This window comes from Pan paniscus, chromosome 6, assembly GCF_029289425.2.
Source record: "Pan paniscus chromosome 6, NHGRI_mPanPan1-v2.0_pri, whole genome shotgun sequence".
NCBI lineage: Eukaryota > Metazoa > Chordata > Mammalia > Primates > Hominidae > Pan > Pan paniscus.
In genome coordinates, this window is record NC_073255.2 from 167238225 (window position 1) to 167261334 (window position 23110).

Here is a 23110-nt window from a genome sequence, read left to right on the forward strand (position 1 = left end):
ACACACATCTCTCCTGCCCACTGCAACTCTGAACTCAGGCGTGGACTTGCCTGGTCAATACAATGGCGGAAGAAGACGGCAAATCAGTATGCTGTTCAGCTTCCCAAGTCTCATTCTTAAAATATTTTACCCAGTAGCTTTAGGTTATATGTCCCTGAGTCACCCACAGTTGCATGTTATTGACGTGGCAGGTAGTTTCTTTCGGCTAGGGAAGCTTTAGGCAATCTAGTCAGAAAATGAGGGACAAAAAGGAACACCTGATTTGTCTGGTGGCATGGCAAGTTAGTAACTAAGCCAGGATTCGCATTTCCAACCTCCTGAAAAACACATCTTTTTTTGTTGTGTTGTTGTAAAAAAACACAATTAATCATGAGGTAAATTTGTAGGAAATGCTACTTCCTTAATAGTGAGAGGTGGGGATCATCTTGTGTTGTAAATTCCCTGAAGAATGGAAAACACTAGCCAACCTTATTTATCCAGTCTTTATTATTGAAACACTGCATTTCCAAACCACAACCTTATTTATCCAGTCTTTATTATTGAAACACTGCATTTCCAAACCACAGTGGTTTCTACTAACAAAGTGTCTACACTTCATTTCTCCATTAATTACAAACATTTCAGGGTAATTACACTTAACACTTTATCTTGTATCAGCTGACCCTCACCACAATGCAGGGAGGTAGGCCATCATGCCCTCTATTTGTTTTCCCCCTAAAGGAGAAGGCTGAGAAACAAGTTTTTTGCAATTATACAAATATTTGGTGAAATTCAGACCAAATCTGAGAGGACTACTGATGAGTTCTTTTCACTATAGACATTCATTCTATCCAAGAATGGGGAAAAAAGGAGAATGGAGGATTTCTTCCTTGCTTTAATTGGACAAATGAGATAGCAGGATGGCTGACACAAAAATACCCCTAAAAATGGTTTGAGAAAGTATGAAAAGTAGCATTTTTATCCCACTTTGTAAACTGCTTATATCTTAACTATGCAGCCTATCTTACTGTATCTAATTGCATCTGAAGATAGTTTCTGACTACCTTTTAAAAAGATTGGAAATGAATCCATTTCATAATTCACTTATTTATAAACATGGCTTTGTTTCATACAAAAGAAGCCTAAAAGACTATCCAAGAACCAATTTTTAAAAAAAAAAATTGAAATTACACATTACTGCCAGATACATTTTCCCAGATAAGACTTTTTGATCAAAAAGAAAAAAAAAAAAGTCAGTGGCTCCCCATTGCTTCCTAACTAAAGCTGAAACTCCTTGCTCTAGCACTGGACACCAACTCACTACCTCTTAATGTTGCCTTAATTACTTAACTTGACAAACTCTTAGTCTTGCATTCTCTAACGTATCACCTTGCCACATACTCGTAAGAGCTCACTCAGCAGGAAGTGATCTTTCCCTCCTCTGAGCCTCTATAGCACTCGGCTTACAACTCACAAGGCATTTATCACTGTATTGTCTTACCTACCTTACTAGACAGAAAGCCAAGGACTATTTATGGGCACGTACACACACACACACACACACACACACACACACACACACACACACACGTATGCATAATCTTTATCCCTTCCATTGTCTAGCATAGGAGACACTCAAAAATACTTGCTGAATGATGGTCAGGTGCACTGGATCATGCCTGCAATCCCAGCACACTGGGAGGCTGAGGAGGCAGGATTGCTTGAGCCCAGGAGTTCTGGACCAGCCTGGGCAAAATAGTGAGACCTCGTCTCTACAAAACACACACATACACACAAACTAGCCAGGCATGGTGGCACATCCCTGTAGTCCCAGCTACTTGAGAGGCTGAGGTAGGAGGATCCCCTGAGCCCAGGAAGGGGAGGTTGCAGTGAGCAAGAATGTGCCACTGCACTACAATGCGGGTGACAGAGTGAGACTCTATCTCAAAAAAAAAAAAAAAAAAGGCCAGGTGTGATAGCTCACACCTGTAATCCCAGCACTTTGGGAGACTGAGGTGGAAGGATTGCTCGAGGCCAGGAGTTCAAGACCACCCTGGCCAACACAGTGACAGCCCATCTCTACAATAAATAAATAAATAACTAGACCTGGCACACTGGCTCACGCCTGTAATCCCAGCACTTTGGGAGGCCGAGGCGGGAGGATCACAAGGTCAGGAGTTCGAGACCAGCCTGACCAACATAGTAAAACCCCGTCTCTACTAAAAATATAAAAATTAGCCAGGCATGGTGGTGCACACCTGTAGTCCCAGCTACTCAGGAGGCTGAGGCAGAAGAATCGCTTGAACCTGGGAGGCAGAGGTTGCAGTGAGCCGAGATCACGCCACTGCACTCCAGCTTGGGCAACAGAGCGAGACTTCATCTCAATAAATAAATAAATAAATAAATAAATAGGAAAAATATATATTTGCTGAATGAAATTTACTATGGAGATCTACTATCTGAAAAATCCTTATAATGAGTTATTTTATAATGCAAATACTTCCCAATTTGGTCTGAGTTTCTGCACACCTGATTTTCTTTAAACTACGTACAACTTGACTTATATACAGTATATGTTATGTGCTACATATATGACTCATATTGCTTCACGACTTAAGCAACCTATAAATGTATAAGGTAGCATTTAGCTTCTACTTTGTTTACTTACAACTAAAGTTGTGATAAAAGATATATAACAAAACTTTACAATTAGAATCAAGAGGAAGAAACAACCCGACTATAGCAACAGTGCTGTGCAAACAGAGTGCAACTGATTGAGTGAATGAGTCATTCATTAGATTTTTTCCATTGTTTTCCTATAATTTAATAACATTATTTATACTGAGCCAATAAGAAAAGCAAGAGATTTTGTGCAGCAGTAATCTAAAGTAGATGAGATTTATAAGGCACGAACTCAGTTGCTAAGAGACAACTCCATGGCTTTATTTTTCTTCAATATTTCCCTCCTCTATGGAGAAGTTCTCTTGGCTCGGAAGAGCAGAAAGCATGAAAAGAGGCACAGTGGTCCTTTGTTAACCTCAATAAGTGATATGTGTGTATAGTGCTTTCTGGTTTATAAAAGCCTTTCACATATATTTCTTCCTTTGACGGAAGAAACAGAATTAAACAACAAATAAAAATGAAGAGTACCTAGTCTATAATGAGTTTGATGCTTACAGTCAAGGCTATTAGCAAATATTCAGGAAAAGTAAAGCCTAAAGAAGAAAAGAGGGAATGAATAGTTTGTCTAGAGATAATAAAAGGAAGGTGAATTTTTAAAAGACAAAAATAAGGCTAGAAAAGACTGAGTGGAGAAAGCCTACAGAATTTCAGAAAGCTAAAGAAATTGGAAATTAGATTGAATATAGATAGAAATGGGAGGACAATGCAGCCAATGAAAGACTGTGGGGACTAATAAAGGGAGAGCCCTGTGGTTTGGAAAGTGTCCCTTAATCAGCCTGCAGTGCTGCAAAACAGAAACCCAGAGAGGGTGCTTGAGAATATACAAGAACCCTGCGGTGGTGACTGAACAAAACGCAGCCAGGGATTTCATCAGAAGCATAATCCATTCATGGCACAGTCTGGCAGTGCTGGGGAGCTGGTAAGATACACACAGGCACCTATGGAACAAAAGAAATATTTGAAGTTCAAAATAATTCTGAGATTTCTAGCCATGGCTGCTCTCAGTGTTTGAGTTCATATGAGAAGCAGAGCCAGAGGTATAAAAACAAAAAATAATCTTTAACTAGGAGGAAGATAGCAGTCCTTGACGAACTCAGTAGAATGTGATTTGGGTGAAGACAGGAGATATCACGAAATTCTTGATTTCTTGTGATTACTCTGAATTGCTTGCTGTTTGGTAAGAAAAGATGAAAGACCCATCTATTTAGCCTAAAAATGAGAAATGCTCACTCATTCCTGTGCCTATTTCCAATGCTCTGACTGCAGAGCTTAAAAACAAACCACAGGTAGAAACTCTGTACTCTTACTTGGGCTATAAGGTCCCTTTTCTGTTTTCTTAACTCCTCACCCTTTTCACCTCATGATACACATACAATGATAAAATGTGGATACAATGCTGGGTTTGGGTTGATCCAGGCCCTGTTGGCTAAAGGGCTGCAGGGATCTGTACCTTGGCACATAATGCATAGGCTGCTGCACACCAGGTAGAAAACTTTTTCTGAATACACAGGGAGGTAAGTCACAAAAATGCACAGAAATATAAGCATTAAAATAAAAATCTCTCCCCTAAACTGACTTTAGAATAATTTCTAAATTTGAAACAACAAAAAAAATCAAACACTAGAATAAGATTTCTCTCCCACACTGACTTTAAAATACTGTGAGTTTTAAGCAATGAAACACACTTTGGCCCTTCCAAAAGCTTTACAAGACTAGTTTGGGAGACTTCTGCTTCCAGAAAGATGGGGTAGATGTACTTAGCTACTCCTCCAGCTAAGAAAAAGAAAACCCTCGACAACCCACAGAATGGGAGAAAATATTTGCAAATCATATTTCTGACAAGACTCTAGTATCCAGAATATATAAAACAACTCTTTTTTTATTTTTATTTTTTGGAGACGGAGTCTCGCTCTGTCACCCAGGCTGGAGTGCAGTGGTGCCTTCTTGGCTCACTGCAACCCCCGCCTCCTGGGTTCAAGCGATTCTCCTGCCTCGGATTCCCAAGTGGCTGGGACTACAGGTGCATGCTGCCACGCCTGGCTAATTTTTTTGTATTTTAGTGGAGACAGGGTTTCACCGTATTGCCCAGGCTAGTCTTGAACTCCTGAGCTAAGGCAATCCACCTGCCTCGGCCTCCCAAAGTGCTGGGATTACAGGTGTGAGCCACTGCGCCCAGCCAAAAGAACTTTTATAACTCAACAAATAAGAAGAAAAATAACCCAACATAAATATGGGCAAATGATTTGAATAGACATTTCTCCATAAGAGATATACAAATGCCAAAAAGCACATAAAAAGGTGCTCAAACATTATCAGTCATTAGGAACATGCAAATCAAAGCCATAATAATATACCACTTCATGCCCACAAAGATGGTAATCAAAACGATGAACAATAACAAGCATTGGTGATGATGTGGAGAAAATAGAGCCCTCCTACATTGCTGCTGGGAATGTGAAGTGGTGTGGCTGCTGTGGAAAACAGTTTGGCAGTTCCTCAAAAAATTAGACATACAGTTACCATATGAAAAGCAATTCAAGTCCTAGGTATATGCCCAAGAGAATTAAAAACACATGTTCACACATAAATTTGTACACTGATGTTCTTAGCAGCACTATGTCCAGTAAGTGTAAACAACCCAAATGTCCATCAACTGATGAGTGGGTAAACAAAATGTGGAATAGCTATACAACAGAAGATTATTTGGCAATAAAAAGGAATGAAGAACCGACACATACTACAGCATAGATGAATCTTGAAAACATTTCACTAAGTGAAAGAAGCCAGACATAAAAGGCTACATACTGTATGATTGCATCTACACGAAATGTTCAGAATAGCCAAATCCATAGATAGAGAAAGTAGATTAGTGGTTACTCAACATAGTAAATATGTCAATTCTCCCCATGTTAACAAACAGGCTTAATGCAACTCCTATAAAAATCACAGCGTTTAAAAAGTAAATGTAAATATGATTATTCTAAAATTCATATGGAAAGGCAAGGGAATTAAAATAGCTAAAATAACTGTATAAAGAAAAAGAAAGGCTGGGCACTGTAGCTCATGCCTGTAATTTCAGCAGTTTGGGAGGCCGAGGCAGGTGGATCACTTGAGGTCAGGCGTTCATGACCAGCCTGGCCAACATGGTAGAACCTCGTCTCTACCAAAAAATACAAAAATATTAGCTGGGCATGGTGGCGCCCGCCTGTGGTCCCAGCTACTTGGGAGGCTGAGGTGGGAGAACTGCTTGAGCCCAGGAAGTGGAGGTTACAGTGGGCCAAGATCACAGCACTGCACTCCAGCCTGGACTACAGAGTAAGACCCTGTCTCAAAAAAAAAAAAAAAAAAAAAGAAAGTGGGCATAGTCAGTTTAACCAATTTTAAGTATCCAATTTACTATACAGCTATAGTAATCAATATTAGGATATTGGCAGAAGGCAGACACAATGGATCATGGGATCAGAATAGAGAACCCAGAAATAGACCCACGTAAATAGGCCCAACTGATTTTTGACAAGGATGAACACGAAATTAAATAGAGAAAAGGTAACCTTTTTAACAAATGGCACCAGACCAATTGAATATCCGTAAGCAAAAACTTAGTCTTGATGTGAGTCACATCTCTTATATAAAAATTACCTCAAAGTTTATCATGAACTTATATATAAAACTTTTAGAAAAAAAATCACGGTAGAAAAAAAAATCATTGGGATCGAGGCCAGGCAAAGACTTTTTAGACTAGACAACAAAATAATGATCCATAAAAGGAAAAGCTGATAAAATGGACCTCATCAAAATTAAAAACTTTTGTTCTTCCAAAGACCCTGTTAAGAGGATGAAAAGACAAGTTATGAACTAGGAAAAAATATTTGCAAACCATATATCTGACAAAGGATCAGTAGCTAGAATGTATAAGGAGCTCTCAAAATTCAACAGTAAAAAAGCAAACAAACGAATTAGAACATAGGCAAAAGATATGAACAGGTATTTCACCAAAGAAGGTATATACAGAAAACAAACAAGCACATGAAAAGATGTTCACTATTACCACAGGAAAATGCAAATTAAAACTGCAATGGGCTGGGTGCGGTGGCTCATGCCTGTAATCCCAGCCAAGGCGGGTGGATCACTTGAGGCAGGAGTTTGAGACAAGCCTAGCCAACATGACAAAACCCCATCTCTACTAAAAATACAAAAATTAGCCAGGCATGGTGGTGCGCACCCGTAATTCCAGCTACTTGCAAGGCTAAGGCAGGAGAATCGCTTGAACCTGGGAGGCAGAGGTTGCAGCGAGCCAAGATCATGCCACTGCACTCCAGCCTGGGTGACGGGATAAGACTCTGTCTCAAAAAACAAACCAAACCAAAACAAAACTGCAATGATATATGCCACCACACAGCTATCAGAATGGCCAAAACAAAAGCTGGTGACAACACCAAATGCTGACAAGGATGTGGAGAAAATGAATCATTCATCCATTGCTGGTGGGAATGTAAAATGGTACAGTCACTTTAAAAAACAGCTTGGCATTTTCTTTAAAAACTACATGGGCAACTACATTGTGACCAGCAGTTGTACTCCTGAGCACTTATCCCAGAGAAATGAAGATTTAGGTTCAAACAAAAATATGTGCATAAGTGATAGCACTTATACTTTAATAGCCAAAAAGTGGAAACAACCCTGATGTCCTTCAACAGGTGAATGGTTAAACTTGGTACATTCGTATCATGGAATACCAGCCATTAATAAAATGGAACAAATTACTGATATATGCAACAACCTGGATGAATATCCAGAAAATTATGCTAAGTGAAAAAGCCAATCCAAAAGGTTGCATACTGTATGATTCCATTTATACAGCATTTGTGAAATGACAAAATTACAGCAATGTAGAACAGACTGGTGATCCCAGGGGCTAAGGGGTGGGAGTAGAAAGTGGATGTGGCTATAAAAGGGCAACATAAGGAATCCGTGTGGTGATGGAAACGTTCTGTATCTTGACTGTATGTATCAAATGTCAATATCACAGTTGTGATAGTGCATTATAGTTTTGCAAAATGTTACCTCTATGGGAAACTGGGTAAAGCGTACATGGAATCTCTCTGCATTATTGTCTACAAAATATATACGTATCTACAATTATGTTAAAATTAAAAGTTTAACAAAAAAGCCAGTTTAAAAATCTCTGGATATAAAAGGACATATGTATTTAATATGTATTGTAAAAAGCAGATATACTTTTATCTCAATATCAAAAAAATGAAATTAATCTTAGGCACCATTATTGAGTCAAATTTTGGTTATGAATTGACAAATTAAAGAGGAAGAAGGGAGCTGTCCTTCACAAATCCCAGTTTAATTTCCAGGAGGAAAAAAAACAAACAAACTATGAAGGCATAGACAAATCTATATATCTGAAATAAACCTCAGCTCTTAAAGTTTTAATTATAAGAAAGTATACAGATTCCAAAAGAAATTCCTTCCTTTATAGTAGTCTGTAAAATAATATCTAGACTCCTCAGAAAAAATACAGCATTTTAAATCTAGGTGCTTACCTCACAGAATCACTTACTTCAGAAGGGTGGATCACAGTTGCAATTAGGGGTTAGATGGGTAGAGATGAAAGAGCTGAGGGTTTTTGTGGCAGAAGAAACAAGGCTTGGGGGAAATACAGGAACAGTACGGCCTAAGAAACAGTACACCAGACTTGGCACCAGATCTCCAATATTGACTTCCTCATCCTGTATATAATCCTAGTTCTCTCTCCTTTATTGAACTCCGAATAAATCACAAAATCCCCATGCCACAATTTCCTCTTCTAAGACAGAGATAATATTTTCACCTGCCCATCAAGCGGGATATTTGCAAGGATAAATATCTGTACGGCATGGAAATGTCTGAATGACGGGTACCAAGAAATAGCATCTGCAAATGAGGTGAATTTAAAACACTGAATTTAAGTCTATTTTATATGAAGAAACATGCATAATGGAAGATAATGATTTTTTGAAGGAGACTGGAGAAAGAGAAACAAAATAAACAAAATGATTTAAACAAAGTCAACATCGTCATTTGCTTTTCTCAATTGTCTTGAGGTTACTAGTGGGAAATTCGGTATTGCTAAAGGCATACAGTACCCCAATCCACTAGCGAAACCATTTTAATCACGTGAATTTTCCACAGCAGGCTTTAAAAGGTTGAAAAAAAACAAAAACAAACAACCAAAACCTCACAAGACTGAAAATCCACTAGGGTCTGGGCAGCAGTCTTTATCACAACACTGAAAAATGGGAACAGCGTGGAAATAAGCAGTTCATTTTACCTGCACTGCAGCACTAATTAAATTCTGACTGGTATTTCAGTTACTCATTCAAGTCTGTCTGCCTCCGCTTGAATCTAAACTCTTTAACTAAAAAAAAAACACAATTCATACTCAGCTTTACATCTCTCATGGTCCATAACTTGCCATATGGTCAGCACTTTGCAAACACTGCATTGAACAAATATGCATGTGTCTAATCCATTACTGCCAGTTTAAAGGAATATACTTAAGGTATTCCAAAATAGAGGCTGACCTCCTGATATTTATTAAGCTTCAGCCCTGAAACTTACTGAACAATGGTTTTGATTTCTGGAATTTCATTTTCTCAGTTTATATTATTTCTTATGTGGTAAGGAATAATAAGCTAAATTATGTAAATATGAATTTTTACTGATAATCTGAAAAACATCTTTCAAGGATAAATCCTGAGCCGAGAAAGACATCAGGCAAAACAGTGAGAAACTTTTAGCTGTGATTTATACCAGATATGTGGGGTTGCTTTCTGTCAATAATTAGCTATTAGATTTTTTTTAATTCTAATTTTCTAATCTTTACTCACCAGTGTCCAGTCTTGATTTGATATGCTGGTATCTTGGGTTCTGTGGTATCCTTTTCATCAGATACTAAAAAATAAAGAAATTCACAATTAATTGGGTTAATGTAAGGATAAGGATAAGGTAAAGTCAGGAGTCAGATACTTTAAAAATGGAAAAAAAATGCTAAAATTTCTTAGAAATTAAAGATGGTGCCGGGCATGGTGGCTCACGCCTGTAATCCTAGCACTTTAGGAGGCTGAGGTGGGCGGATCACCTAAGGTCAGGAGTTCGAGGTCAGCCTGACCAACATGGTGAAACCCCATCTCTACTAAAAATACAAAAATTAGCCAGGCACGGTGATGGGCGCCTGTAATCCCAGCTACTCGGGAGGCCGAGGCAGGAGAATCGCTTGATCCCAGGAGGCAGAGGCTCCAGCGAGGTGAGGTGAGATTATGCCACTGCACTCCAGCCTGGGTGACAGAGAGAGACTCTGACTCAAAAATAAAAATAAAAAATAAAAAATAAAAAAAAGATGGAATGAGCTCTAGAGGTCCAATTGTCTTTTCAATATAGGATTCTTTTCAACAGCATTTCCATAGCTGAATATATTTATCTTGTTTCTGTCAGAACACTTCCATATTTCATCAAACTCATCTCAGCACACTACCTGATAAGAAAAAAAAAAAAAGCTGCCTAAAAAATTACTTTTTGGCCAGGCTCGGTGGCTCACACCTGTAATCCCAGCACTTTGGGAGGCCGAGGCAGGTGGATCACAAGGTCAGGAGATAGAGACCATTCTGGCCAACATGGTGAAACCCCTTCTCTACTAAAAATACAAAAATTAGCTGGGCATGGTGATGCGTACCTATACTCTCGCTACTTGGGAGGCTGAGGCAGAAGAATCACTTGACCCCAGGAGGCGGAGGTTGCGGTGAGCCGAGATCGTGCCACTGCACTCCAGCCTGGGTGACAGAGTGAGACTCTGTCTCAAATAAATAAATAAATAAATAAATAAATAAATAAATAAATAAATAAATAAATTCTTACATTGAGCCCAAATCAGTCTTTCCAATTTTCATTCAGTCCATTGTTGCAACCCACTGTAAGTCATCTGCCTCTGCCTCAAGAAATCTGTTAAGATGACCAAAGGCAGTTGTCCTGACCCTCTTCCATTTCACTTTCTTTATGATGGTTTCTAGGCCATTTCCTCTGGACACCCCTGAGATTTTATCCATCTCTCCCCTGCAGGGATCCAGCCCTAAGCACAGTGCTCCAGATGTGGGCAGGCCAGGCCCCAGGTGGGCAGGCTCCCGCTGCTCCCCAGAGTCTGTAGCTCCAGGGATGTCGACCATGGCATCTGCTCTCATGGCAGCTGAGGCTCACCTGGGGCTCAGCTCAAGTTTAGGGTCAGCAAAAATGCATATGTCAGGTCTCCTTTGTGCTGCTGTCTGGTAGTTAACTCTTTGAATCCAAGCATAAGACATTAACCCACATTAAATTAGAGTGGCGATTGTGAAAGCCATTAAGTGAGGAGAAGCTAATGAACAAAGACATTATGAAATAGCACTTTTTGCTCAGGCCTTTTTCTGGCCTGCAAGTATGAAAGTCCTTTCTTCAGTAACAGGTAGCTGTGGAACATGAAATTACTGCAATGTCTTCCTGGCTTTATCTTCTGCCACCCTTCCTCATGTTCCCATGTTGAAGTTGCTGGGAATGTCTCCTTAATGCAGCACACTCATTCAGGTTGCCAGTCTTTGCAGATGTCTGCCTAGAATGCCTTTCCTTCACTACTCCTTGGGCAAAATGTATGTCCTCTGTCCAGTACGGAACTAGGCACTTTCTTCTCCCTGGCTCCCAGAGTACTCACAGCCCGCTCCATTGTTTAAACCTCAATCTTCTTCCCTAGTCTAGGATTTCCCTGAAGGCAGGGACAATGACTTACTCTGGTTGTATTCGCCTAGGACCTAGTGCATGGTAAGTACACTTATTGATATTCAGTCAATAAGTGAATACCGAAAATGAAGATTGCATTACAGCAACTATCTGGTTCCTTAGAAGAGAACATCGGACTTATAAAAACTGCATCCTTTGCCTTTGAAAACAGTTAACTACAGCATACTCTGTCAGGAAGATTGCAGAATAAACATTTACGTATAAAATAATGGTTCAAATGACCCACAAAGCATACAAACGATATGGGATACTTTAGTGTCTTACAAAATATCTGTTGGCCAGAGTTTTGGATTTCAGGACCAGGGAGAATTTTTTAAAACTAGAGGCACCTTTTAATATTGCCAAGGACATAAAAAACAAAACCAAAGCAAAAGCCTCACAACAACTATCTGCTATTTTAACATCTAAAGGGAAAAAAAAAAATCCCAGAGTGAAAGGGTCAGTCCTTCAGTGTCATTAAAAACCATTCATGACATTGTGATTTTCACTTCACCCCAGGCAAATCACATCTTTATCACCAACTCTTAGCATCGGTCCTCAGATTGTGTTTGGAACCACTGAGCTATTTTATCCTTAGAAAAAGGTTGGAAAGCTTGTTTCTCCAAATGATCAGTAACTTGTCTATATGAGAAAGTAACTATAATGCCAATTTCAATTCCTTCCCTAGAGAAAGACAGAGCAGATTCTTGAGTAAAAGAAAGAAAACATACAAAGATTGAAAAGCCAGACTTCAGTATAAATTCTCCAGAGACAGACAATATCATGGCAAAATGAAACAAACAAACAAACAAAAAACAGGGAAAGTATGTGCCTGGTAAATTGAGTCAAGTAACGCTAATACTACATTGCAGTTATCTTGGGCTAAGGGATTTTTTTTCTGCACTCTGTATTTTTTTTATCGTTTCTATACTCTATTTCCTGTTTTTACTTTTGTTTTGTTTTTCCTACTAGTTTCCTAGCAAAGCTTCTTTTAAAAATTCCAGGCTAGTCTCTGCTGAACCAAGGGGATTTGTCCATATCTAAGCCAAAATAGCTAAGAAGTGAGGGTGTCTCTGGGGACCAGGTGTGGTGGCAGCAGAATGATGAGGGGAGAGAGTGTGGACAGCTGCAGTGGCTGAGCCCTTCCCGCCCCCGGTTTTCCCTTACATAGACTAATGAGAAATCCATATGCTGCAAGAGAAAAAAATGTAGTTTCTTTTCTGTGTTCCCATTGCAGTCCAATTTCTTGTTCCTGACTTTCTAGTACCAACCGCAATGTAAAACTATTTGTGCTCCACTGCAAGACGAGCACCATAGATTTTATGGGACTGACATACTTTTTTTTATTTAAAATTCTTGCTTTGTGGGGTGACTGCTTTTTGACCTACTGACCAACTGGCTTTCTTTCAATTACATAAACAGGATGGAATGGTGCAAAGTGAAGAAGCTGAAAAAAGAAGCTGTTTTCAAGGAAGACTGTTCATTCCACAAAGACTTATTGAGCACCAACCATTCATTTGGTGGACATTTACTGAGTGCCTACTAGGGGCAAGCCTCTGTGCTGAGGACAGAGAGGTGAGAAACACAGTCTTTGCCATCCAGCTTTCACTGACTGCTGGAAAGACAGACAAGTGGATAAACAGACGCCAGGCTGCATGAGGAACAAGGAAAGGGAAGGAGGGGGTGTGACAAAAGCACATCAGATTGGCACCTAATCCAGGTTAAAAGAGTCAAGAACTGTTTCTTGAAAGGTCACTTCTGAGCTGAATTCTGAGGGTTGAGGAGGTTAGTCAAGCTAAAGGAGTAGTGGGTGAGAGCTACGGGGTTTCTGGCGAGGGAAAAGCATGGAGAAAGAGTGGAGACTAGAGGGAGTACCAACAGTTTTCAGCAATCTAACAGTAACTGGCCGGCCTGGAGCATAGCGGGAAATACGGGGACAAACAATGCTGGAGAGGCAGCAGGGGCAGATCACAAAAAGCCTTGCATACATGTTTAAAAAAACTTGGGTTTCATCCTGTAGATCAGTGGATCTCGAACAGGTACCATTTTGCTCCTTGTACCCCCAAGACATTTGTCAATGTCTAGAGGCATTTTTGGTTGTCCCAACTGGGTGGTAGGAGGTGCTACTGGCATCTTAGTGGGTAGAGGCCAGGGGTGCTGCTAAATACCCTACAATTACAGGACAGCCCCACCACAAAGAATTAGCCAGCCCAAACGCCAATAGTGCCTAGGTTGGTGAAGATGATGAGGGGTCACTGAAGAAGTTTGAAGGAGGAGTGACAAGATTATATTTCTGTCTTAGAAAGGTGACCCTGGCAGCAATATGGAGAATATGAGTCAAGAAAGGAGGCATGAAAATCAGTTGAAAGGCTATCGTGCTAAGAGGATCTGTAGTCTTAAGGAAGTAAGGAAGTGGTAGTAAAGATGAAGAGGAAGAGACCGTTTCAAGAAATCTTTAAAATGTTAAATCAATATAATTTAAAATTGACTCATGTAGTAACAGGACAGTGATACCATTCTCCAAAAAAGGGAGTTGAGGAAGCACATATTAAAAACATAATATGGTCAGTTGGAGCGTGCTGAGTATGAGATATCTGTGGGTTGTCTAAAATGGAACTATCGGCTGGGCACAGTGGCTCACACCCGTAATCCCATTAATTTGGGAGGCCGAAGTGGGAGGATCGCTTGAGCCCAGGAGTTCAAGACCAGCCTGGGCAACACAGGGAAACTTTGTTTCCACAAAAAAAAAAAAAATTAGCTGGGCATGGTGGCATGTGCCTGTGGTCCCAGCTGCTCGGGAGGCTGGGGTGGGAAGATCCCTTGAGCCCAGGTCAAGGCTGCAGTGAGCAATGTTCCTGCCATTGCAATCCAGCCTGTGTGACAGAGTGACACTCTCACTAAAAAAAACCCCAAAAAACGAAATGGAAGTACCTAGTTGGCTACTTGCGTCTAGAAATCAGGAGAGAGACCTGGGCTAGAAAAAAACAAGATTTGGGAGTTGTCAGCATACAGGCAGCAGAGGAAGCCATGGAAATGAACAAAATCATCCTGAGGAGAGTGCAGACTGAAAAACCCCAACATTTAAGGTCAGGTGGAGGAGAGGCACCTGGGATGAAACTCAGAAGAGGCCATACAAAAGTGGGTCATGAAAATTAAATCAGGAAGAAGGGAGTGGCCAACAGTGAACAATGCTGTCAAGTCAGAGAACAAGAGGTCAAGTATGAACAAGTGAACAAGAATGCTGTTCAAGTAAGAGACCAAGAGAAATGTGAATTTGAATTTAGCACACCAGGACATTGTTGACAGCCCTGGTGGAAGCAGCTACGGGAAACTGATGGGGCAGATGCAAAAAACAGCAGATCAAGTATATGAGAGGCGAAGGAGGAAAGAGGACAGTAGCTGGATGATCTTTTCTTTTTCCCTTAAGAGAGTTGCTAAGGAATAATCTTTGTTGCTGTTATTTTGTTTTGAAAAAAAAAAAAGGAGAGATTTGAGGATGTATATACAGGCTAATGGGCAAGATAAGAGAGTTTGAAAATGGTATGGAGAGAGTGGGAGAGGATGAGGTCCAGAGCCCAGACAGCAGGGTAAATTTTGGATCTATTTAAGATAAAGATATAAGATAGGTAGGTGGTCAGAATGAAGTTCATCTGGAAGAGGCAGGAAGTTGAGAAAGTTCCTGTTTGTGGTATCATTACAGGCTCTTTGAAAACAACCAAAAATGTCAAAGACCCTTTGAGGGTTTACATAAAAGAAAATGTCCTCCCTGTCTACCCACCACACCCCAGCTATTTCACTTCTACGTGACTTCCAAGACTCAGGGCAAACTTATCTTCTGGGAAGATTCCTCTGAAGGCCTTAGTCAAATGGAAATCGCTTCCTTGACTGAATATTCACAGTTCTTTGTACCATTCACACGTCTTACTCCTGCACTTGGGACAGGGGCTCTATCTTGTAGATCTCTGTACCTACTACAAGAGCCTCTACTAATGAGAGAGCAACAAGTACCTGCCAAATGAAGACTTGAGCAACATGTAGTGTGCATGCTGGTGCCACGTGGGCAGCACGGACATGGAGGGCTCTAGGGAGGAATGTCAAAGGAGATTGTTCATCCACTGGGGGTGATAAGAAAGACTTCATGGAAGAATGGACACTGGAGCTATGTTTTAAGGGTTGATCTTCTGTGGATAAAAAAGATGGGAAGAAGGAATGGAAAAAGTATTCCAAGTGGAGAAATTTTTAATAGCAAAGCCACTTTAAAAGCAAGTTTAAAGAACAAATTGTTCTATTTGCCAGAGATGATTTAACAACAATAAGAAACATGGTAATGCTGCTAACATTTATTGAGTACTTACTATATCATCAGGCACTAAGCATTTTACCTACATTATCTCATTCCCCACAACCACTGTAACCAATGTTACATATGCTATGTGAATTACATCTCAAAAAAGCTCTTACAGAAAAAAAATGTAAAAAGTAAATATATTTTTTTAAAAATTGCTTTTTGCTCTACAAAAGACCCTGTTAAGAAGATGAAAAGATAAGCTACAGACTGGGAAGAAATATTTGCAAAGCACATATCTGACAAAGGACTACTATCTCAAATATATAAAGAGCTCTCAAAACTCAAAAGTAAAACTATTCATTGCATCAGTGTTTGTAACTGCAGGTAGTCAAAAACAACCTAAATGACCACCATGGGGAAACTGATAGGTAAAATGTGCTCTAGTCACATGCTAGATTACTATACAATAGGTAAAGTAATAAACTGGACATATTTATCAACATAGATGGATCTGAAGCATAATTTGCATGATAAAAGCAAATCGTATACAAATAGCATAACACTATTTTTGTAAAATTTTTAAGCTCACAAAATAATGTCTGTTTTATATGAAAAATATGGCTGCTGAATTAGAAAGATATACATTAAATATATGGGAGCAGATGTCTATAGTCAAAGGAGAAGAGTGGGAATAAAAGCAATAAGAACCAAAATTGGCTATAACTGAAGTATACGGATAATCAAATCATATCAGTCCATTTGTACAACTGAGGTCTTACAGAACCAGCAAAACAAAAAAACAAATAAACAAACAAAACTGTGATACAATCACACCAAATACTTAGGTAAGAGTTAAAAGGAAGTCATTACACTGAGGTATATTTTTCTGACATGGAAAGATCTCCAGGATATATTGTTAAGTGAAAAAAATCAAGTCAAAGAACTATATATACAATGTTGTAACATTTATGTAAAACAAAACTACAAAATAAAACTCTTATATTTCTCTCCTTCCCCCAATCACACACATGTTCAAATGTACAGAGAAGGTTTGGAAAAGATAACTATGAAAACATAGTAAGTAGTGATATAAGAAAATGTCCTGAATTATTCATTAAAAGTATAGAATTAAAAATAAAGGAAACAGAAACTCCAGGAAAAAACAAAAAGCAGTAAGAAAGGAAATGTAATCCTACATTTCCTTGTTTTGCAATAATATTTACAGTCATCACCAACAACACAAAAGGAAACAAAAACTCAACAGTTAAGAAAAATAGAAAATAGGCAAAAGACACAAAGAGATATTTTACTGAAGAGGATATATGGATGACAGATAAGCACATGAAAAGATGTGCTTGGTATCCATTAAGGAAATGCAACTTAAAACCACAATGAGATGGCACTACACATCTATTATAAACATTAAAATAAAAAATATTGACAGTATTGAACGTTGCCAAGAGTATGCGAAAACTGAATCTCTCATACACCCTTGGCAGGAATGTAAAATGGTACAGCCTCTCTGGAAAAGTTTGGCAGTATCTAATAAAACTAAACATATGTTTACCATACAACCCAGCAATTGTACTCCTGGGCGTTTACCCCAGATAAATGAAAATTAACATCCACACAAAGAGTTATACCCAAATGTTATCTTTATTGGTAATAGCCCAAAACTGATGACAACCAAAATGTCCTATACTAGTTGAATGGTTAAAAAACTGTTGTACAGGCCAGGCACGGTAGCTCACGCTTGTAATCCCAGCACTTTGGGAGGCCGAGGCTGGTGGATCATGAGGTCAGGAGTTCAAGACCAGCCTGGCCAAGATGGTGAAATGTTGTCTCTACTAAAAATACAAAAAATTGGCCGGGCACAGTGGTAGGAAGCTGTAATCCCAGCTACTCAGGAGGCTGAGGCAGGAGAATCGCTTGAACCCAGGCAGCAGAGGTTGCAGTGAGCTGAGATGGTGCCGCTGCACTCCAACCTGGGTGACAGAGTGAGACTCCGTCTCAAAAAACAAAACAAAAAACTGCTGTACATTCATACCACAGAATACTGATCAGGTACCAGAAAGAATGAACTACTGCTACATGCAACAACTTGTATGTGACTCAAGGACATTATCTTGAGTGAAAAAAAAAATGCCAATCTCAAAAGGTCACATACTGTATGATTCCATTTATGTAATATTGTCAAAATGACAAAATTATGGAGATGGTTACCCAGGGTTAGGATGATGAGAGGGAAGAAAGTAGGTGTGACCAGAAGAGTAGCTTGGAGATATTTCTAGTGATGCAATAGTTCTTTATCTTGATTGCAAATCTACATATATGCAAATCTTGATTAAATCTATACAAGTGATAAAATGGCCTAGAACTATACATACATTGTGCAAATTTCTATTTTCTAGTTTGATACTGTACTGTACTCATGTAAAATATAATCATTGGGGGAAAATGGGTGAAGGATACATAGGACCTCTTTGTACTATTTTTTTTTTTTTGCAACTTCCTGTGAATCTATACTTATTTTGAAATGAAACGTTTTTTAAAAGTACAACAGAGCAAAAAACAGAGCTCTTAAAAATTAAAAACACGGGCTGGGCACGGTGGCTCACACCTGTAATCCCATCACTTTGGAAGGCCAAGGCAGCAGGTGGATGGCTTGAGGTCAGGAGTTCAAGACCAGCCTGACCAACATGGTAAAACCCCGTCTCTACTAAAAATACAAAAAAATTAGCTGGGCGTGATGGCAGGTGCCTGTAATCCCAGCTACTTGGGAAGCTGAGGCATGAGAATCGCTTGAACCTGGGAGGCGGAGGTTGTACTGAGCCGAAATCGCACCACTGCACTCCAGCCTGGGCAACAGAGTGAGAGTTTATCTCAAAACGAACAAACAAAAAAATTAAAAACATGATGGCAGAAATTAAAAACTAAAATGAAGGATTGGAAGATAAAAATTAAATCTCCCAAAGGGAGCAGAAAGACAAAGATGAGGGAAACAGGAGATGAAAGTTAGGAAAATCAGAGAACCAGTCATATAGGTTATCTATATGAATACAGAACATCAGAATAATGAATTCAAGAAAAAGAGGATGGAGAAAATAGGAGAGAGAAAGTTAAGGAAATTTTCAGACTAAAAAGACATAAATTTCTGGTGCCTATCAAAATGAGTGAAAATACAAATATCTTTGTAAAGTCACACTGGGGACAAAAAAAAAGGTTCCACAAGCTTCCTCAGAGGAAAATTCTGTCACGAAGCAAGAGAATGGCTTTGGACTTCACAACAACACAAGACACTAGACCACTAAGCAATGTTTTGCAAGATGCTGATGATGGCCAGGTGTGGTGGCTCACACCTGTAATCCTAGCACTTTGGGAGCCCAAGGCAGGATTGCTTGAGCCCAGGAGTTCAAGACCCTCTTGGGCAACATAGGGAGACCCCATCTCTATAAAAAATACAAAAAAATGAGCTGGGCACGATGACACACACCTGTGGTCCCAGCTACTCAGGAAGTGGGAGAATCATTTGAGCCCAGGAGGTCAAGGATATAGTGAGCCATGTTTGTACCACTGCACTCCAGCCTGGGTGACAAAGCAAGACTGTCTCAAAAAAAAAAAAAAGAAAAAGAAAAAAAAAGATGTTGATGATTCAACCAATAATTCTATACTCAGCCAAACTCACTGGCAAATAAATGTTAAGGTAGAATAAGAATATTTTTAGACATGCCTAACATTTTAGACATAAATTTTTAAAACTATTTCTTATGAATTCTTTCTTAAGAAACTACTAGAAGTTGTGCTCTATTCAAACAAGAGAGTAAACTGGGCATCTTTGTCTCGGGCACAAACATAACCACACGGAACATACTTGCTCCTCTTTCCCCACGCTCCTAAAACTATTCCTCCTTTTCGTTCTCCCATATTCTTGATCTCACTCATGGCGCCAGCACCAATGAGTAGTCTAAGCTGAGACTTAAGTCACCCATCATGCATCTCTCAAAGCTAATCAGGAAGTATTGATGATTTTGCCCCCGTAAATATTTATCCTCGATTCCATCCCTAGTTCAATGGCCTTAGTTTAGATCTCTATCAAAATAGTAACTATTGGCAGGGCGCGGTGGCTCATGCCTGTAATACCAGCACTTTGGGAGGCCAAGGCAGGCGGGTGGCTTTGAGCTCAAAAGTTTGAGACCAGACTGGGCAACATGGTAAAACCGCATCTTTACAAAATACACAAAAATCAGCCAGGCTTTGTTGGTGTGCGCCATAGTCTCAGCTACTCAGGAAGCTGAGGCTGGATAATCGCTTGAGCCCGGGAGGTGGAGGTTGCAGTGAGCTGAAATCTCCCCACTGCACTCCAGCCTGGGTGACAGAGTGAGACTCTGTCTCAAAAATAAATAAATAAATAAATAATAGTAACCACTTAACCAATCTCATTTCCAGTCCTGGAGCCTCCTCAAACCCATCTTCCACAATGTAGCTACAGCCATCTGCCTAAAATGCAAATCTGACCATGTCACTCCTTTAATAACTCAAAAAAATTCTCAAATCCTGACCAGCAGACAAGATAAATATGTGGCAAACTGCCATTCTCCTCACCTATCTCTCCCACCCCCATGATACACAATATTAACATTTTTATTAATATTTTGATAGACAAATCATAACTTTATACATTTATGGGGTACAATTTGATGTTTTGGTATATACACACACACACAATGTGGAATGATTAAATCAAATTAACATATCCATCAACCCACTTATCATTTTTTTGCGGTGAGACATTTGAAATTTACTCTCATAAAATATACAATTTACTCTATTTTGAAATCTACAATATAGTTGAACTTTGGACAACATGGGCTTGAACTGTGCAGATCCACTTATACCCAGATTTTCTTCTGCCTCTGTCACCCCTAAGGCAGCAAGACCAACCCCTCCTTTTCCTTGCCCCTTAGGAATGAAGACAATTAGGATGAAGATGTTTATGATGATACACTGCCACTTAATGAATAGTAAATATATTTTCTCTTCCTTATGATTTTCTTAATAATAATCTTTCCTCCAGCTTACTTTAAGAATTCAGTACATAATACATACGAGATACAAAATATGTTAATCAAGTGTTTCTGTTATCAGTAAGCCTTCCAGTCAATAGTAGGCTATTAGTAGTTAAGTTTTTTTTGGAGGGGGGAGTAAAAAGTTGTACATGGATTTTCTACTGGGGGTTATGAGTCTGCTGTAATTATTATTAACTATAGTCACCATGCTGTGCCAGAGATCTCAAAAACTATTCCTCCTGTTTAACTGTAACTTTGTGCCCTTGGATCAACATCTTCCCATTTCTGCCCTCCTTCCCCCCACCCTCCAGGCTCTGGTAACCACCATTTTATTCTCTACTTCTATGAGCTGGACTTTTTAAGATGCCACGTATAAGTGAGATCATGCAGCATTTAGACATTACTAATTGACCATGGCTCTCTTGCAGGGCTTAGACTCAGCCTTACAGCTTTCTCAGCCTAGTACCAGGCAGCCACCAAGAGATGAAACAGTTACAACTCCTATTTGGGATAAAGGCTAAGAACCTCAGCAAGGCAGAGAAAGCCTGGACTCCTACAGGGGCCTGTTCTGAGTTCGCACACTCCTTACCTTCACTTGGGCTGTTCTACCCGGGATGATGCTTCACCTGGCTAATGAATGGCCTTGCCACCCCTTCCATCTCCACAACCCTTCTCTCACTCCCTCAGTTGAGTACTACCTATTTTCTCGTAACATCTTGCTCCCCGACCACACTGTACTCAAATTCTGTTCACAGGCTCCTTCACTAGACGCAATTTATTTATTGTTTATTTTTATTTTTTTGAGACAGAGTCGCTCTTGTCACCCAGGCTGGAGTGCAATGGCACGATCTCGGCTCACTGGAACCTCCACCTCCTGGGTTCAAGCGATTCTCCTGCCTCAGCCTACCGAGTAGCTGGGATTACAGGCGCCTCACCACCACGCCTGGCTAATTTTTGTATTTTTAGTAGAGACGGGGTTTCGCCATGTTGGCCAGGCTGGTCTCAAACTTCTGATTTCGTGATCCGCCCGCCTCGGCCTCCCAAAGTGCTGGGATTACAGGCTGAGCCACCGCGCCTGGTCCACTATACGCAATTTATTACAGGGCAGAGGCCTTGTCTTCTTTGTACGTCTAGCACCTACTGCACCGTGGAAGTTTCCAATAACGTTTGTTGAAACTGCCACAAATGCAGCAGGGGACTAGCGGTGAAACAGATGAAGAAACTGAAGGGTCCTATGGAGAGAGGGGTAAGCCTAATGTCCTATTTTGCCCGTTTTCCAAAGGTTTGGTCAGCTTACTCCTGCTCTTCCTGTATCCCCACAATCAGAGATGCTGGCTGGCTTTCAACACGTGCCATTAGTGTGCAGCGCTTCCTTTGTCTTTTCTGTTTTGTAACTGTCACTCCGAGACTGTAAACCATTTGAGGGCAAGGGCTGTGTCTTTGGGTACTTCGCTCCTCGCAGCCACAAGTACTGGCGTGCGTACGCGGGGAGAGATCGCTCCTCAAAACGGGGTCCTGAACGCTGCCCCGCGGCCCCCAGGCCCGGCCCGCCCCGCCCCTGCATCCCGACCCCTCCTCACGCCGGCCCCTTCCCGCCTTCCGGGCGGCGGAAGTCGCTGGCTGCTCTTCCCTGCCCACATGGAGCCTTTTCCGGTGCGCCCGCCCCCTCCGGCCGGGACCTGGCCCTCACCTCAGGGTTCCCAATGTGCCTCCGGAGGGACATATTTGCTCCAACCGACCACGTTCGGGGTTCTAGCCTCACGGGTTGCCTCTAACCCTAGCTTCCTACCCCCACAACCTTGTTCAGCCGCCTCCCTATACCCTCTTCTCCGATTGGCCCGTCTTCCCCGGCCGGCCAATGGGGGCCCCGTTTACTCTCTCATCTCAGGGTCGCAGAAGGGCGAGACGCCGCTCAATGGTTGCCAAGGGCAACGCGGGACGCCGGCTAGCGAGGCCTTTTGTGCTCTGGGCTGGGGCTCGCCGGCTCCAGCCTTAGGGCGGAAAGAGAGGCGCGGGGGGAGGGGAAGGCTGGCGCCTGCGCAAAGCCGGGGGCGGGGGGCAGTGGCTTGAGAGCCGGGACAAAACACGAGTTTTAGCTAATGTGGAACCATAAATACAACACAAGACTCCCCATCCCCCAGCTCCGTTTTATGGCCGTTTCAACCAAACATCTGGGCTACTGATTCCACAATAGGGAATATTATATGGGCCAGGGTTGTTCAGTAGAAATGGGAGAGTATGGTTTATTCTTTTCTGGTTAAGTTAATATGCGAATTATGCAAAATACATGGGTAAATACAGTAAT

The 23110-nt window shown here is 40.7% G+C and overlaps 1 protein-coding gene across 3 annotated transcripts in view; it reads right to left on the minus strand.

Moving 5' to 3' along the window:
• The window catches only part of CEP41 (centrosomal protein 41), a 44632-nt gene extending 21833 nt beyond the window's left edge, over positions 1-22799 (minus strand). For 2 of the 3 annotated variants that reach the window (XM_003813475.5, XM_003813474.5), the window contains exons 1-2: positions 22496-22799; positions 9543-9606 (exon numbers count right to left, since the gene is read on the minus strand). In XM_003813475.5, the coding sequence (XP_003813523.1) occupies positions 9543-9606; positions 22496-22528 (97 nt within the window). In that variant the 5' untranslated portion in view covers positions 22529-22799. Of the gene's footprint in view, positions 1-9542; positions 9607-15459; positions 15633-22102; positions 22371-22495 lie in introns of those variants that run through there. The other variant, XM_055114875.2, reaches the window with a different exon arrangement.
• Between the last annotated feature and the right edge of the window lie 311 nt (positions 22800-23110).